This window comes from Haliaeetus leucocephalus, unplaced genomic scaffold (genome assembly GCF_000737465.1).
Source record: "Haliaeetus leucocephalus isolate CR32 unplaced genomic scaffold, Haliaeetus_leucocephalus-4.0 Scaffold984, whole genome shotgun sequence".
NCBI lineage: Eukaryota > Metazoa > Chordata > Aves > Accipitriformes > Accipitridae > Haliaeetus > Haliaeetus leucocephalus.
The window spans coordinates 3,539,693-3,559,536 of NW_010973420.1; the positions used below are offsets into that span (position 1 = coordinate 3,539,693).

General features: G+C 35.1%; 1 protein-coding gene across 4 annotated transcripts in view; it reads right to left on the reverse strand.

Moving 5' to 3' along the window:
* Positions 1–11,271: 11,271 nt before the first annotated feature.
* Positions 11,272–19,844, reverse strand: part of ATP2B2 (ATPase, Ca++ transporting, plasma membrane 2) — a 194,570-nt gene continuing 185,997 nt past the window's right edge. For all 4 annotated transcript variants that reach the window (XM_010584463.1, XM_010584461.1, XM_010584460.1 and 1 more), the window contains one exon: positions 11,272–12,431. In XM_010584463.1, the coding sequence (XP_010582765.1) occupies positions 12,120–12,431 (312 nt within the window). In that variant the 3' untranslated portion in view covers positions 11,272–12,119. The remainder of the gene's footprint in view (positions 12,432–19,844) is intronic.

Consider the following 19,844-nt stretch of genomic DNA (forward strand, 5'->3'; position numbering starts at 1 on the left):
TCCTTTTGATCAGAATAACTTAACATATAAGGGAGTGCTTCAAAGCTCAGCAGTTTTCTGGGAATTACTGAAGCTTGAAGAGAGACTGCTTCAAGTGATAATTTGCTGTTTTCGTAGTGGTGGACTGCACAAAATGATGTTAATGAGATTCAGTTCTTATGTTGTGTGCCTTTTATAGCTGTATTTTAATCTACGCTGAGGGAATCCAGTATGGGTGAATGAACACAATTTATATTCTATACAAATAAAAATTCATTTTGAAGGTAAAGGTTAGATAATTTGTAAGTTAGTCATTCTTCATACAACAGTGTCGATGTGGTGGAAGTAACTGTTATGTGTAGGGTATTCATTAAACCTGCAGAGGAATACACAGAAATATTTGCACTTTGGTGACACTATGCAGTAGCGTTGTGCAACGTGGGCTGTAGGAGCTGTGGAGAATTTGCATCCTACTGATTATATACTCTTGCCGTCTAGTGTTATTCATAACACGTTCTTCAAATCTGGGTTGTATCAGCTGTATTTTCAACTCAATTTGAAAGAGAGTATTTCTTATAGCATGGACCATTAACATCATGGAGAATGCCCTCTACCCCCACTGGTGCCAGATCAGAGGATTGCATCTGCATCATGAAAACTGAGTATGGGTAATCATTACAATTATTATCACATGCATTACCATAGTCCCTAGATCGTGGAGCATTCTGGCTGTGTTATACTGTACAATACTTAAAACAAAAGCAGTTTATGATTTTTAAAATTACATCATTCAGCCATTGTTCTTCCAATGTAGCATAATGCTTTTCACCTGTGACTCTCAAATACAAAGCACAGCCTTTCTATAACATTAGAAACTAATGCAATCCAAATCTTGAGAGAAGTTTCTAAAAGATCCTGATCTAATTTATATTCTGTCCAGTGTCTCTTTTGTCATCCCTCTATGGCAACTGTTTCTCTGTATAGATGTGTTATGAAGGTTAATGGATATTGTACAAATCTGACAGGTTTACAAGCCTTTGTGTGACATGGTACATGTACAGTATCAGTTTTTTCAATCACAAACCTCTGAGGGTTTGTCAGTGATTGTAGGGACAAGAACACATTACCATAGTTTTGGGAAATGTAACACTGCTATTTATTTTTTCAGCTTTCCATATCAAAAAGCACATCTGTGTACTCTGACTGGAAATTAGCTGTTTTTTATGCAAAAACCTGTTCCTGGCATTTCCCTATGCCTGAAACCAAAACATATTAATCTTGTGGCAACAATTCACTGCACTGCTGCAGTGTTACCTCAGCCTTCAATGCCACAAGCAGCACATAAAAGTCAGTTGCATGCTTTCTTAATTTCAGTATTATAATCTGAAGAATAGCTTAAAAAACCTAACACAGAAGTTACTCCAAGAAATACAATATGACTTGATAGATTTAAATTAAAAATAATTACTGCAAAGGGAAATGGAGATCTATTATGTAAGAGGAGGTTCAGGAAAAGAAAAAATCTCCCTTAAGGCTAAAACAATACAGATTTCAAAATACTTAACATCAATACTAAACACACTACTGCTTGCATTATCATTTACTGAGATAGGCAGATTAAGATTAAGCACAAGAACAAGCAGTAAGAGAGTCTGATGGAGTTTAGTTTTTCAATGAATTTTAAGATGTATCAGAAGGATCTTTAAAATCTGATTGATTTTCAGTGTAGGTAATTCCTATCTTAATTCTGCCTTCCTATTTAGAAGGCAATACATCACAACATTCATTTATGCCTTGCTTATAATCAAGGATTGTTTTTAATCACAGAATGTGGCTTCTCACACTGAGATACTCTGTGCTTCCACATCAGTAAAGATATCCTATGCAGCAAACATCTCAAAGTACAAGTGCATAGTTCTCCTGCACCCTTAATTAGCCTTCTGTCTATCAAGCACCCTATGAAAAGCACTGATAGCCACTGATAGTACTAATGAGAAAGCTTATGCTTGGGTGAACTCACAGCAGAGAAGAGATGGCTACTAAAATAAGCAAAAGATATCTGTGGTCTATTAGTTGAAATGTGAAATGAAGAGTAATAGTAACTGTGAGATATTGAAAGCTAGAGAATAATGTATTAAAACATAGAACACTAATTTTTCATTATTTATAGAAATTACTTCAATTACAGGGCTCCAAGTGTGATTTCAAAACATAACAGAGTAGAAAAGAAGTGAGAAGCAATCACAACAAATGAAATCATATTCCAAAGAAGTGAAATAATTTTTGTGGATCCAGACTAAGGTTGTAAATGCCTCTCATTGCCATCAAAGGTAATCATGATTTTGGGATGAGAGAATAAAAACATTGCTGCACTATTCTGACCCCTAAAAGCCCAAATCTTATGAGGAAGTTTCTGAAAGTCTCTAAAGTCAAGCAGCAAAATAAGAGGCAAACAAAAAGAGCAAGAACATGATAGGCTATAAACCAAAGCGGGGGGGAGGGGAGCAGGGGGCTGTCTATTGATGCAACAGACAACACTTACTAACTTCACCAGGAACACTACATTAATCTCTTCCAAACTTGCTTAGTAACACACTACAGGTCAAAATAATCTTGAAGGACATAATATTTGAACAGAAGTGAATTACTCCACTGAGCCTTTCCAAGAAATAAAATGGTGTACACTCTCCTTTACCACATTCTCAACTCATTAACTTTACCTTGTCAGCAAACCAGTGCAGAGCTGTTCAAGCTGCAGGTTATCCCATAACACCATCACACAACAGAATTTTTTTCTCCCTTGCTTCCCCCATGAAGTATTCTCCTCTGTTAATGTGCTTGTTTGCTATTACATCAATGCTTCATCTCAAGTAGCTCACACACCTGTAACTACTACATCTATTCAAGCTGACCTTCAATTTTTGGTGGTGTTCATGCTCATTATATCTGCAAATTAGATAAATCTATGATAGTTAGTAGTAGAAATAATATAGCTCAGTGGTTTGATTTTAATAATTGATAGATACATACAACTGTTGTTAACAAAATTACACTTTCTGGATACCTAGTACTTCTGCAGAATAGGACTTCCAACAATTTCCTTCTTGCACCTATTGTTTTAGTTGGTTTGCAAATGCCAACAGTCCCTCTCATTACAAGATTTCAAACACTTGTACCTTTTGGCTTAGCCTGTAATTGAGCTTCAGGCACCTGAGTCTTGAAAAAGTTTCTAATAGGTGTTAGCTATATTCGTCTTTTAAAAAAAGAACCTTTTTTCTGTGTTGAAATTATCTTGATTAGTGTTTGAGCTTTAGTGGCTTTGAAATAACACAGGACTTTTTGCGAAGACCGTTGTTTAAACCAGCGGAAAAATTTGCTTTTCAATTTTGCAAGCTTAAAGGACAAGTGCAGTAGTTTCATTCTTAGTTCAGTATGACTGCTTGCAACTAGTCCTTGAAATTATAAGCTCTATGAAGATGTTATTAGAAAAGACTTCTCAGAAATAAAAAAGGGAAGGAGACCTATCTTTTAAAGAAAATTAATTTTCAAATAAAGCACAGAGATTTATTTTTTTTTAAGCAAACTTGCATATTATTTTAGGAATTTTGTAACTATTTACTGAAATTATCTTAATAGAAATTTTCTTAAAGTGTTCCTCGTAACATTTTCAAAGCTCGTTTTCACAGGGCTGTAGCAATGAGAACAAATGGAGAGAGCTATACTGGCTTTTCTGCTATTCTGACACCATTTAATTGCAGCCTCAGGAACAAACACAGTATTTTTTAAAGCTGCTACCATGGCAAAAGTAGGATTTCTTCTCCTCTCCTTTGTGATAATGCCTGCAAAGTCTTAACATCAAAAGTAGGTGTTTTCTGAGCCCAGGGTAATTCGATGATTAGTTGCTATTTTCTAAAACCAGGTTCAATTTTTTTCTACTTTGATAACATTTTTTGAATGATGTTTTTGTGGAACTAATTTATAAGGAGAGATCATTCAGTATGAGGCTTAACTACCTGTCTGAGTTCCCCACCAAATTGCCCTACCAAATCTCAGATTGCTGGGGAACCTGGAGAAAGTTTCTTTTGAATTTTTTTTATAAAGACATGGTTTGTACAATGTAGCCTGTGCATTATGTGAACTACTGAACAAACAAATCTCAAATTGTAACTACAGTTTCATCCCATTTCAGGATTCAAGAATACAAATGAACACTTAAGTATGGCAAGACTGCAGGGGTTCTCCATTGATAAAGAATGTAAATCTTAAGCAAACATTTTATTGACTACAATTAGGCAGCAAAGTATTCCTCTGATGTGATGTAATTCAAAGTTGTATAAGAGTTGTATCAGCTAGTACTTTTAGTGTCTGGTGTTTGGAGGGATGGCAGATTTCCACTCTGCTCACTATTAGCATAAGGATGCTCTGCCAGTGGCATATCATAGATCAGCCTGGAAATTTTCAAGAACAAAATGTACTGGCAGCTTCAGATGCGCAGGAACACTGAGGAGACAAAATGCTTTGTCATTATTAGGTAGTGCTTCTATCCTTAAACATGAAAATGAAAAGAAAGGCAATTCAATCATTCCTACAGTATACTCAACCAATGTGGTTTTCCTCTGTATTTTCTCATACAGTGAAAATACAATTTATATCCAGGAGTCATGGGATATAGGAGGCTATTGACATTAATACAAGGAAATAGGTAAAAAGGCATATATCACTAAGACCATTTTTTATCACCTCAGGCTTACAGGTGATAGCACAAAAAATGTAATAGAAAAATACTGAAAATAACCAAATCCCTCATGAGTGGAGAAAATAGGATAATAAAACCAACTAGAAGTGATTTAAATTCTTGATGGTAGATTAAACTCCAGCAAAAAGGTACATATGTAATCAGAAATGGCTTCCCTGGATACGGCCACTGTTGTACATCCTACCGCTCTGTAAAGAGGTCAGTCTCTGCAGCCTTGCTTGTACTTCCAGCAAGAATGTCAGCTAATGTGAAGTGTGATGGTATTTTGTCACATGCAAGCTTCTGTCTGGCAGAAAATCATCTTGCTCAGCATCTGCTCAGTGGCTGCTGCAAGTGACTCTGCATTTTTGCTTCTGAAACCGTAATTCTCTATGATAGGCTTGGTACCTTAGCTGTAAGACAGACAGTCAAAAGCACTAAATGCTCTTTGGGGGATGGGGAGTTCTAGAGGCATCTGTTCAATTCCCTTTGTTGTAGGCTTGGTAGAACAGTATTTTAATCTGAAATAATTGTGGCTTGATTCTCTGATCAGTTGTTGCTGCTGCTTCTCTGCTCCAGCACTAGCCCCCACCAAATCATATGGTGAGATGAGTCATGGAACTGGCTAGAAAGCAACTGAAATTATCCAGCAACAATAAAAAAGAAGTAGATAAGCAGTCTGAGACCATGTAACTACATAAACACTAGTACTGGCACATAAGAGAGTGTACGATGCCTTTTAGTGAAATAGCAAGTTTATCACAGGTAGCTATGTAGTAGTGTTATGCATTTGGCATGTTCGTTTGTAACAGAAAGCATTCTATTTGATTCAGTTACTTCCCAAATGTAAAACACTATTTATGTACACAATGACAGGTAGCCATGTTCTATAACTCCTGTAATCTTTGTCTTTTATAAGAATTCCAAACATGGGTCAAACTAACAATTATAATTAATGCAAAGTAAGCATAAGAAAGCTTTCCTAGTTGACATGCTTTGATGAGAAAGTATTGGTAACTTATTCATTTGATTTGTCATCTAATAATGTTGATCTTATTTTCTTTAATCTTTTTAGAAAATCATTTAAAATGCCTCTCACGAAACCTGAATCTGAAATAATTTGAAATAACCTGCTGACAAAAGCACTAGGAGGCTTTACAAATACATATAGGGTCATCTTAAACAGGTGACATAAATGTTCTACAAAGTTTTTTCAAGAAAGCTAGATAACTTGTTTTTCTGATTTTCATAATCATAGACTATCTTGTAAAAACTGAAGTCATTTCATTGGCTGTGCACCAACACTGCTTATACCAGCTCAACTCCTAATGATTCTGAAATGCACACACACAAGGGGTAGAGGGAAGTGCTTTATAATTTGCTTGGAAAGTTAACAAATCCATCACAGACAAAGTGAAGTACATTCCCTTACTTGGAGTTTAACACTTCATTTGGTACCAGGCAAACATGGTCTTCCAAGATACACAGATAATCAAAGTTTATTTGTACATGTGGGAGAAAACATTGTTGTAAATAATTCCTTTGATTTGTATTTTTCAACAGTCTGCCTTATTTAATAAGTTATTTAATAACTTCTCTTCAGTTTCCACCAAGTTAGATCATGCTCGTTAATACCTGTTTCTAAAAAGAAATTCAAAATCAGACACTTCTCTGTCTTATTCAGTACCTCTTATATCAATGTGTTGGTGAACAAAACTAAGCATGTACTGATAAAATTAGAAATATCAATTTGTAGTTTATAATCCAGGGCAATTTATATGTGGACCGTAGTCCTGATCTGGTCCATGAACAAATTTTATCACGTACTTTTTATTATGTTTTATTATGACAATGTCTCACACTGCTGCAGGAATACAAACATCAGTAGGAACTGTCTATTACTTACCTTTTGGTGGGTCTTCAAAAGCAACTATAATAATACTGTAATACCAACAGGAAGTTTGAAGTGTCGAACCCTGGTCCTTTCATAGCCTGTGTGAGTAGTTCACTAGTACACTGAAGTAAACCAATACCACAAATTGTGTCATTTATTTTCATATCATAGAATAATAGAAAAAATTAAGTTGGAAGGGGATGCTGGAGATCATCTACTTCTGGTCAACCTTCTGGTCAGACAGATGTCAGGTTTGGGGTAGCACCTGAGCAAGAGCTTTGTAAATCAGTGTTTTCCAGCTAGAGGTCTTGACCTCCCTTTGGAAACCTCAGCTTATTCATGAATTTGGACTTTAGTTGGAAAAGGCTGGTAGACAGAGAATAGTATTTGAGTATCTCTTGTATTAGAACTCAATGCCTAGATCAAGCCAATAATAAGCAATTAGGATTTTATTTCATTTCAGTATAAGTGAACTATATATGCACCTGCAGTTTCTTCCTTTCTCCCTGCTCTTCCCTTTTTGCCTCTCCTTCATCTGCTATTTATGAACCATTTCCCCCATTCTGTATCTGTACAGCATCTCATGACAAATACATATAGTGGCATTTAGTGCAGCATCAGCATATGTGATCAGCATTTGATTTTTCTATCTAGGCATGCATGACTACCCTCCGTTGTCTTCTCAGCAGTATATTTAGTATGGATAAAAGAAGAATAGCAAGAATAAAACCTGGCATTCTTATTTTGAATCAGGATATCAGTCTTAGTTTGCTGTGATGGACTAATAACTTCAAATACTATATGCCTTTCTGAATCTTCAATTTGATGCAAAGAATAGGAAATTAGTGTAGCAGGTAACTTCATCCCTGTTATTCTTCTAAATTTACAGGTACAACTCACATCAATGCAGTGCTAAGGAAGTATTTCACAAACGCCCTTGAAAGGTGCAACTCATAAAATAGGTCACTGAAGCTGACAAATTTTAACATATACACAGTGCTTAAAATGTACTGAACAAGCCCACTTCTCTTTCTTACTAACACCTCAACACATGCATACTTTTTTGCAGAGATGAAGAGTCCTGCCAGAAGCACTTGGACTAAGGCTGTAAATAAAGTTATGTGTGTAGGAAGGAAGTAAATGAGTAACAGAGAATTAAAAGAAAACTATTTTCAGATTGTTACCTAGACTGAGCTCACAAAATCAAAGCAGAAAACAGTTTAATTCCAAAGTAGTTGTAAAGCTCAATTAATCCAAGAAATCCGCTAACAACTGTTTTCTGTAGGGTTTTTGTTGAATTTACTATGTTGAATATATTTTTATTTATTGGTAACTTTTCTCCCAGTATAGTACTATTTCACTGTAGTTTTGGCTGCTATCAAATACTTCTTGTCACACAGACTTTGTGGGTAAAAGCTTGAAATATAGGTGAGAAGACAGGAAAATCTGTAATTTGAAGCATTTTACCTTTAAAAATGAGATTATATGACAGTTGCTCACCTCACATCTTGTGTGAGAAGTATAACCCAGTATGTCTGTTTGGCTAACTTCTAAACCTTGCTGTTGCTAGGGCAATAATACTGTATGATCACAGGCTGTATTGCAGTTTATGGCACAACTGCATTAGTCTAAGCTGAAAAGAAAAGAAGGAGCTTCTGGGCTGAGGGCTGAGCACCAGAATGAGAATTCCCTCATTTTTCCCTGGCATTTCATGTGCATAGTTTTTAAGGTCTTAAGTGGCAGGACACGAGTTCTGGACTGAACTCCCCAGTTCTAGAAAGTTTCAAAGATAATTTTTCTGATCGTGACAGAAGGGTAAAGAAATGATAAAAATATATATAAATGGAGGGATACGTCATATGGGCCAAAGTCATAGGAGAACAGACTTCGATGTCTGTTGGTCTTAGGACCAAGATTAAACTCACAGGGGCTTCATCCATTTTACTTATACTGTACTTAATAATTTCAGCCGACTTCACTGCAGCATTCACATCAGCCATTCCCACCACCGTGCACCACCACAGCATGGACCGAGTCATTTTTTTAGGCATTACACCTACCCATAGTCAGACAGGAATTAAAAGCACTCTAGGCTGACTTGTCACCTGGGTGTAATGAAAGTGTAACCACTAACCAGTATAAGCAGGCTTCTTACTGCCAATCCAGAAGATTTACATACACCTTTACATTAAATATCCCGGTGGGAATCCAAAGCTAGATCTAATGACTTCAGGTGAAAATAAAGAAAGCTGTTACGTTCAGACCATTATTGTTCATGCTGCTTTGTGAATTTATTTCTTTAAATTTTCCACTTGTGCTCCTGCCAAGAGAGATCTATTAGACAGAAAGCAGCAAGAGTAAAACTTTATCATTTTGTTTCAAACTATAAAATAATTTACATCACATATTTTACTTACTTTTGTCTTTTTTTTTTTTTTTTTGAAACCACAAACATTCCAGCATCACACTGTAGGAATAAGAATAACAATAGAAAGCATAACCTTTTGCATAGTATTAAATGAACAGACAGAGTAAGTTCTTTATTTACAATTATTGTCTAGATAAAAAAATTCATAAAAACAGATGAATGAACATATATTAATAACCCCTAGTGGGATGGATTGCCAATGTACCACTGTATTGTTGTCCACAAATCTCATGCTGCTAAGTACAGTACGTAGAGAGCGAGCATTTATATATTGCAGGGAATTTTAACAAACTGATCATTTTGGGTTTTGATCCATTGTTCCCATCACAGAGAGGTCAAGCAATAAAAGAAAGGAATTGTGATGCACGACTTGTAGTTGAAAGGTCATAGCTATTCTGCTTTAAAAAAAAAAAAGTCTATCGTTTATCATATACATAAAGCACAGTCTCTGCTCACAAAAGCCCAAGTTTTCTATGCATCTCAGTTTATATATGTTTTACTATATACACACAGAATGCAGTGTTCATTTTCTTAACAGTTTTCAAGTCTGCAAATGGTACCTTAGGGAGGGGTACTCCTACAGGAAAATTTTAAAAAAATGAAACCAAGAAAAAATATGAAGAGTGTTTGAAAATAAAAAGGCAAACAGTCAGTGTTAAGATGCTGAAAATAAATTGTTCCAGTATTAACAGCTTCTGTAGATGTTCAAGTCCAAAGCTAGAGGCTTCCCTGTAAATAGATAACACTTTTTTTTCTTCTGAATATGATATCCCAAATAGGCCATAGAAACCCAATACATGTTATACAAAGGTTGATCACCATATTTACAAAGCGAAGAACAATCCTGACTGAGTTTCAATCACTTCGTTGCTAGGACTTAGCTAAAATAATTATGTTTTCATGCTAGCTTTTTACTGTTAAGAAACGGGTCACACTATCTGTTGAAAAGAGAGTTGTATATGCCTTCAAAGACCTGTTCTGTTGTTCAGTGAAAAGTTTGGATCAGATAGCAAACTAAGAGTTTGAGCCAAAAACATTCAAGCTTCTACACAAAAGTCCGGAAGCTGGCAATTCAAGCTGATTAGAGCTTTACCTGGCTGAATAGTCTTGATGCACCCTGAAAACATTTTAGCCAGTTCAGTCTGCAGTTTGGCCATGAGTCTAATCTTGTTTTGGAGAGTTCTGGCTTGGTTTAGTTCTTGTGACTGCAGAGATGCACCACTTTATGAGCCAACTTTAAGACAACCAGTAATACCTTAACAGATCAATTTATCAAGCTAGTTTGAGAGTGTTTTTCAACACATCTGGCATAATCAATTGTGTAATTCAAAATGTCTTTTGCACTGTACAATTATGGAAAAGATCATATGCTGAAAAGTCTCCAAGCAAACTTTATATTAAATACAAAAATTATTTATGAAAAATCTGTGATCCACAAAGTGCTTAGCATTCAAGTGGTTGACATAGCAATTATATAAGCTCATAAATTTTAAGTTATCAGGGCTGTTACCATCTTGAAAAATATTTTTCACCTTCCATACTGCAGGTTTTCAGAATAGCTTTCTTTGTAGAAAGCTCTAGGTAAAATGACGTATTACTGTGTTACAGTATACCTTGTGACTACAGGAAGACAAGCTTGGTTAAAAAAAAACAAAACAAAACAAAAAATCACACAAAGCACATTTCAATATACAATTAATAAAGTTTCATTCAGACCTAATAGTGCAGAAATTATATTTTTCTTTAAAAAAAAAATCAAAGCAACAACCTACAGTGATTTTCATCCAAAATGCCAACAGCCCGTACTTTGCAAGTAATAAGGAAATAAATGCTTAAATTACTAACTGAAAAGGATTAACACAATATATCACAATATTTTAACATTAGTTTTATCTCCATATAGACAACCCAAATATAACTTATTTTAAATTATATTTATAACTCAACTCAGTTTCATACAGTATCTCTTTAAAAATATTTTTGGAAGCCATTGCCATATGTTTAAAGAATGAAATAGCCTCCATTATTGTATGTTGCACCAAAACAAATTCAAGCAGATTATCAGAGGGAGAACAAAAAAAGAGAGAACCTGATCATTTTGATTTTTATTTGCAACAAAGGAAGCCTGGTTTACCTCCCTGTATATAGGATCACAATGCTACATCCAATGTGTTATATTTTGGCTTCTTTTGTTATTTACTAGCAGTATCTACATTATTTAACAAAAAAAAAAAAAAATCAGGCAGAAATCAGAACACGGTTGTAATAAAATATCCAGGGTGCAGTATTACAGACGTTTTCAATGAGCTGAGCTGAGCCATTTTTATACTACTTCGGCAGGAAGTGCTTTCTTAACCCTACAAATAGTTAAGGATATTATCTACAGGTTTGTAAACAAATTACATTCTTTTTTAGGACATAAATAAGTTAAAATAGTCAGAGCAATTTGAGCAGAAACAAGGCAACATGCCAACAAAGAAACTTTATATATATATAACTATATATATATAGATAGATATATACATATATATAATTAATTATGTATATACTTATATGTATATATCTCTATATATAGTCTCATAAATGTTTAAGTTCCTCTGTCCAACTGGTGCAAATCTACTGTGCAAGTTAAGCTTTGCAACTTCAAAAAAGTTATTTAAATTAATCTATACAATTGAGTCCATGCCACACAAGCATTTCAAAAAACTCACAGACCAGTGAATTGGATAAATAGCCTCAGAAAGAAGTCCTCTGCAGTTCCTGCTTAAGGAGGAAAAAAAAAAAAAGGAAATAAAAAGAAACAAAAAGAGAGAAAGAAGGGCCAGAAGTGTACAGTACATTCATGCAGGAGGATTTTTTTTGTTGTTTTTCTGAAAGGGAACAAGGGGGGGTATGTAAATCAGCCATTCATTCTTTCCCCAAAACCATTGTGATCAACAATTCATTCACTTGTCTCAGAGTGAATAAGAGTTCAAACAGCTTTTCAGCCAGCAATGTTTTTAATATATATATTTATATATTTCGGTTGCTGTGGGTTTTTTTATTTTATTTTATTTTAATTTTTTTTGCAGTGACCTTTTCAGCTAAAGTGATGTCTCCAGGCTATGTATTGGGCTTCCTGGACTAGAAGAGGTAGCTGATTTACTTGTATCAGTTGTAAGATTTATTCCACTGTCGATAGCACTGTTGTTCTTGTTCAGCGAAGACGGTGGACTCGAGTTTTTCTTGAGAGCAGGGTCTTCTTCTAGGTCTGTGTCATCAATGAGTGGGATGTGGGGCTGGGAATCTTCTATCCTAAATTCAGGATGAGTCATAAAGTTGTGAATAGAGGTTCTAGATTCTGGTTTTTCTAAACCTTCATAGAGAGAGCTACGGAATGCCTTCACGACGCGGATCTGGGGGGAGAAAAGGAAAGAAGTGTCAGAGGTAGCACCTTCAAAAGGCAACATGGTGTTAGAGAATACTTTGTGAAAAATGTAGCATATGGTTAGGGCAGTGCAGGCAGCTGAAGTCCATAGTCTCTGGATGTTATATGCATAAACGAGTGGCTCAGTTATGTGCATTTTGAATATCTGTATCATCAACTGCAATATTAAAATAAATCAAGTTTAAAGCCATCAAAGAACTGATGGGAAGTACTGGTTAAAGAAAGCGAACGTCCACTCGTGTGGTACATCCCTAGTAAAAGACAAGCCATGTTAATTGTAATGCAAATGTAAAACCATGCATGTTGATAGTTTTGCAGTGAGTAAGTAGGAAGGCTTTTTTAATTAAAAAAGTCTCTTTTGTATTGTTAAAAAACCATTACACATAACACATCACGCTTCACAAACAGAAAAGCACAAAACACAGACACGGTTGGATGGGTACATATGAGACACACACAGGAGCCAAGTGTAAAAACTATAAGTAATATCAATGTTTTAAAGCAAAATCTAAATGAATGCAGCCAAGAGCACAAAAAGCCAAGCAGACAAAGTACTAAGCATAATCATGCTACCACGGGGGGAAAAAAATAAAAATTCACAGTTACCGCATGAACAGAGATAACTTGCACACAACAACTACACTTGGAAGCCTGGATAATGTGAACATAGTATTGTTGAACCAACTTTTATTTTTCCTTCATGCATATGTGAGGTAAACACTCGAGTATAGACCCACTGTTCTAGCCATTTAACTTTTTAATATATATAAAACATGTAATAAAATAATGTATTGATTGTTGGGTTGAATTGAATTACATTGTTAAACAGCAAGCTTTTTCATTTTCTGTGTCTCAGTTGTAAAACTGTAAAGTTAAATGCTGAAAGCGACACAATTTATGCCATATATGCAGTCTTTAAACTAGGTCAGCTGACTTATGCCAGGGTCAATCTAATGTCATTAACCACCTGACAGTAAGAACACAGGTGAAAATAAACTACAAGACTTAGCCCATCAGACTGTCAGGGACAGTGCAAATTGCTTTCCCAATAGGAAATGAGAGGAACAGAGTGAGGAGCATAGCAGAGTGCGGACACTAAGTCCTCTGTGGGTGGGCAAAGGGAGGGATGCTGTCTATGTCCCAGTGATCTACCAGTTCTGAAAAGAAGTGAAGGTTTGTGCTGGTTTACTGCTGAAAAAAACATACCTTTTTGGAAGGGGGTAGGGGGGCAGAGAGGAAAAAACAGAATGGCAAAATGTGATCTGTTGGCAAATGTTTTATGACTAAGTATGAGTTCTATCCTTCTACTTCCATGTAGTCATGAGCGAATTTTTAGCATTTCTTAGAGAGGAGACCAAAACACAGGCAGAGGCAGAAAAGGTGCAAGCAGGCATTGTGAAAGCTTCTTCACACACATTTGAAATGGTTTGGTGGTTGGCATGTGTATCTTTTTACATGTAAATATGCTGCACGTTATTGGTTGGCCTAATATACTGCTAATCTGTAAAGCTCTAATTCCTCTTTCAATTGGCAAACTGCATTTTAGTAATGGCATGGGGTCACAGTGTTACAGCTATGGGATCTAGCTGATCCTGTGGTTGGAGTTGTCAAAGTTGTACAGAATTTCAGCACATTCGAAAAAGAGGCTGACATATTTTGATCTCTTTGACCTTTGTTCTTGTTTATGTTCTCTAAATTTGGATATTCATCATCTTTCAAAAATCCTAATAGCAGAAGTTAAGTCAAGTCACGCCATCTTCAGATACACGGCCTTTGGTCAGTCCAAATACTCTCCCTTCTCTTATACATACATTTGGTAACAGCAAGGCACAGTACAAAAAGTAGTTCATGTGACTGCTTATGCTCAAAATAGAGGATTGGAGTGGTACAGAACAGCTTGTCCAGATCTTGGGATACTAGAAGATTTTAGGAGGTTGGCAGAGGTGCAAGACAAGAGGAAGATAAGAATAAATTTTACATGCTAAAATCATATAGTGTACCTAAAACCTCTTTGACAGAGCACCTGGAATTATAAACCAGGGTTTTAGGAAAGCTGAATCTCTTTGAGTTGTGCTGTGCTATGTGATGGTTCTGTATAGTGAACAAACAGATTGGGATAAGAGATTCATTTGCATTACTAAAGATAGGATTAGAACTTATGGAAAAGAGGTGACACACTAATTCCCTTATTAACTATGCCTTTCTGTCTTGTACTTTAAAGTGCAAAATAATCAGTCTAAACAATGAAAAAAATCGTATGTTTTGTCAAGGCAATCTTAAAAACATGTTACTATATTGTCCTATTTTAAATCAGGAAACTTTTTGTAACATGCTTACTTTATAGTATGGGCTGATATGGTGACATTTTCTGCAAAGCTACCTATTATTTCTGGTATCTAAATAAAAATAAGTCATCTCATTCAGTTGCAGCTGTTTGGTATATCTTATCAATTAACAAAAGATTTCATTTTCCTGAACACAGCCACTTCTTATTGCATAGATTTAGGTTCTATTTGCCAGCTGGATTCTTTTTAATAAAGATAAAGTAAATTTTTACTTAAATAGAAAGGTTTGCAATTTGATATTATGCTTGAACAGATCCAGCAGAATCTAATGAAAGTAAAGCTTCTCTTCAAGTTGCACAAACTGTGTTTATGACTCTATGGGTTAGCAAGGGAGGAACTGACTTCAATTTATGAGACTCCAATTTCCATACTGGGGAAAGCATCTACATTGCATTTAATACCAAAATTTGGCATCTAATTTGCATTTAATACCAAGCTTTAGTCAGTCTAGCTAGCTGACTAACATCTTACACAACTGAGGGAAAGATATAGATTTAAATTGTATTTGAAAGCCAGTTAAGAAAAACCTGCCTGCCATGACCTGAATTTGGTACTCTGCAGTGACTCCTTGAACTAATGATCCATTGAAAGAAAACACTACACTAACATCTTTTGCTTAAATGTGTTTACACAACAATCTGAAGATATAATTGCAGAATTTACAATCAGCCAGCAGTTATATCACTTTGTGTGAAGATCTGTGGCAAAGTTTTGGCATGGACTGTTCAAGTCTTGCAGGAACATTTAGATGTTACTAGAATAGCTTCTACTCGTTCATAGCGATTTTTTACTGGAAATATTAGCTTAGAACTAGTTTGGATCTGCTGATACCTAAAGCAGTTAATCTTCTAACTTCAATGGTAATTTAAGGGCCAAACTTGGGCAAATCCCTGAAGTTGAGAATAGATAAAGTTAGCTTTCTAATAAGTTTTCTTTACTAAGTAGCTGTAGAAAAATACCTTCTTAAAATTTCTTTACAGTTTCAGAGATGTATATATGTTTTCCATTAATTTTTCACTTAAGGAGGGACTCCCTCCCCAACTTTAAATTTTGCATATTTAGCTTGGCATCTAGAAGAAAACTTTTTTTTTTTTTTTAGTGTCAACCTCATTCAGTGACAGAATTTCTGCATTACAATTAAAAATCTTCCTCATAGTCTATCCCCCAATGTATCAAATTATTGCTGACAGGAACAAAACTTGCTTCTTCCATTATGTTGGTGGAAACAAGGGTAGAGGGTTTGTTGGATACGAAGGTGGCGTTTTAATTTCTGTATAATAATACTACCATATTTAAGCTAAGAACTGAAAAAATACTATTTACCCAGAGTTACGTGGCCCAACAGCAACAAATTCTTTTAATACATGCTTAAGTTCAAGACCTGAAGTAATATCTGGTGTAAAAATATTTAGGGGCTCTGCTGAAACAAAGCCCACATTACTTTTTTGAAGATAAAATAAAGCAGATGAACTTCATATAATGTTGTTATGGTTGTACAGCATGTAAAAGCAGGGACATACCCATGATGGATAGAACCTAGAAAGTGTTGCTTTATTATGAACTATGTAAAGTTCATGTAATGATACTTCTTTATGACACTGACAATGCCAAGGGAAGACAAACAGTTTGATACAGCTCCCTTTTCCCACAGTAATGGAGACAACAGAAAAAAATGAACTGCTTTTAAACAAAAGACTGTGGGGACAACACTTCAGGACATTTTTGACATTGCTATAAGTTTCCACTTCTTTCTTCTCTGTAGCTGTAATAGAAAAAACTCTTCAGTTTCATCCCACCTTGAAGTTAGGTTTATTATACTGCATAAGGCAAGAAAAATAAAAGAAATAGAATTTTAGATACTACAAATTTTTCCCATCAGAAGAAAAAGATGAAGTTCAGAATCTCACTCCTAAGTAAAACAATCTAGGCAAAATACACAAGGCCTGTTAAGCATCAAGAGATGTATTATGGTTGGTAGTGTGTGGGCTTATACTCGAATGTTTACCTGGCTTCATATAAGCCAAGTATCTTGAGTTTGGTTCACATTCATTTCAGGCTCAAGGTTAAAGACTCACAACCTCTTTTTATTTCACTCTCTCCTGCTGAACCCTTTTGTCCAATGTTCTCTAGCCCTCTGGGAAAACAAACACATTTAATATTCAGACAGTAGAGAGTAGGGCACTGCAAAAGCAAATAAATTCAATACTGAAAGATCAGTAAGGTGATTAGTATAAAATTGTAAACAAGAGGTCAATTTTGCAGAGAGATGCCAACTCTTACGTGTAACTGATACTATTCTATATCAGGACTATAGCTATACAAAGGTAAATGAGTTGGGTCAAGTACTATTGCATATGTAAAGCTTTGAAATAGAAGGCATATCTTCAGTATATTTGGTTTTGTTTATTTTTGAATCCTCCCAGTTTTAGGTGAGTAAAATCAGATTGGGTATCCACAGGAGAAGATATTGCATGTATTGGAGTCACCTGTAAATGCTGCGGCTGGTATGTTCTGGATTGTATGATGCAGAAGTTGGGCAAATTCAAAGATAAAATGAAAAAAAAAAATTAGAAAAACTATAATTCCTAGATTTCTGCTTTAATGAGTGAAACAGATGCATAACATTATCTGTGCTACTCTCTTTCTACATAAATATCCAGTAAATCCAGTAAGTGCTGCTGAAAAGTCAAACCACATGCAGCAAGAGGAAAATAGAATACCTACATATTCTATGAAATCCTTAGGCCTGATTCTCATTTCACAAAAGGTTCACATGGCTATTATTCCACTGAATTTTAGAGTATGAGATCAGAACCATATGTAGGGCTTCCACTTTCCATAGCATATCTCCTTCATTATAGGATTGTTGCAAAATTATGGAGTCTGACATTTTTGTATCAGATTTGGCAAAGTTTAAATATATTATACAACCATTTGAAAGAGCATATTTCTGCATTAGGAGTCTAAGCCTTCTTGCCATGCCGTATCTCCAGTTGAGGACTTGGTTTTATATTTAGACTGTATACCTAGTTAGTTTCCCTACAGGGAAGATATAGAAGTTGATTTTGATCTTGCATATCCCAGCAGGATTGTGAAATCTTGGTTATAAGCAGTGGGAACTTCTAAGCTTTCATATGGTATCTCTGTCTCTAGTTTAATGATGTTCCCAAATGGTGCAACTTTCATAAACATAATTTTAAATGGATGTGGACTTTAAGTTTTGCTTGTTCCATTTCCTCATGTGATAGTTATATACCATGTTGCTACAGAAAGCAACCGATATTTTCACTAAGGCTGGTATGCCCGCTTGACTTGGTCTGTGATCTGAACATAGATCAACATTGGGCAGTAATCTTTGCCTTAACATTTATTAAAACAGAAGATTTTAATTTTTTCCCTTAAGAAATTTGTTCCCATTTTTCTTCATGAGAAAATTTGATCCAAACTTAAGATTTTATCTTAAGTTTTAGTTTTAAAGTCTGTCCAGCTGAATGATGATTACATTTATAGGAAACTAAGTATATAAGAAATATGGAAAAGCAAAAGCTGCTATAACAGTAAATAATTTTTCTTGATACAAAAGAATCTGATTTTCATACACAACATTACAAATACCTAAATTAAGCTCTCTCTTTAAAATTACCTATTAGTAAATGGACTGTAATATGTACTAGAATTAAACTTGCTGAATGCCTTATGTTAGTTTGACACGATTTGCAGATGTTTATGCCCTTGTGCCACCCCAAGGCAAATGTTACATGTGTAAAGCTTCTACCTCTAAATGACAGTTTCTTGGCAAGTCTGATAAATTTCAACTATTTTTTAATTAAAGGGAGAATGAAAAAAGTTGTATTTCCATGTAAATTAGCCCCACTTTTGAAGATTGTAGCCCTGTCCAAAAAGTGAACCAGAACAAAAATACAGCCTTAAGGGTGCTATGCTCTTCTTTTGTTTGAAAACACTTTTTAAAAACCAACCAACCAACCAAAAAAAGAACCCAAACAAAAACCTTCAGAGATCTGTATGTTAGACAAATACTTCTGAGAATATTTTGTCATTGTTTGGTACGATTTTAATTGGCTGCTATAAAATTTGGATTCACCACTGTGTATTTTTTCCTGTGTCATCTTTACAAAAGTGGCTTGTTTGAGGCCACTGTTGCTAGAGTTAATACAACAAAAAGTTCTAAGTGATTCCAGAAAATATTCATTTCTAAAAATCTCAGACAAAAATGACAGACCTCAACAGAATAAAGAAAAAGGAACTTGCAAATACAGAAACTACAGCAGCTTCATGATCTGCGAGGTTGCCTTATGGTGGGGTTTGGTTTTGTTTGTTTGTTGTTACCCCAGTGTTTCCTACACCTAACAATATTTTAAATTATAACCTTTTATGAAAGAAAGGAGGGGTTTTTGTAAGGGACCTACAGTTTCTGGCTGCTTCCACTTAGGAATAGTATTAACTATATATGATATTGAGAGGAAGGAGGAAGAGCAAGTACAAAGGAATATTAAATGTGTGTCCTGGAAAATTTGAAATCATGTTCTTTTGAAGGCGTTACCTACTGATAATATAAACAACATCTGAGAACCAGATATAAACAGATTAGGATAAAGAATAACTTGTTTACTTTGTGTACAGTTAGATCTACTCATCCTCTATGTAATTAAGCAATGTAGTAGCAAAGGCTTTAAGCATATACTTAATTTTAAGCATAAGCTAACATTTTGTGTTACTAATTCTGAGCTTCAAAAGTAAAAAAGATGCTCCATTGCCCCACTGGATCTGATTTTGTTTTCCCAAAATAAAACACAGAAACAAATGCATTTAAATATATATCCACCAAAGCTGGTATGGGATAGCCTGGTGTCTAAAACCACTTTTAACCCTGTACTGTAACAGCTTTCCAATGATAGAAGATTGTGTGTGTATATGTGTGTCCATGCACAACATGACAAAACCTGAGAACTTGGCCAAGACCGTACTGCATACAGAGCCTTATTTTTCCCATGTTTTCATTTTCTGTAGCTTAAATG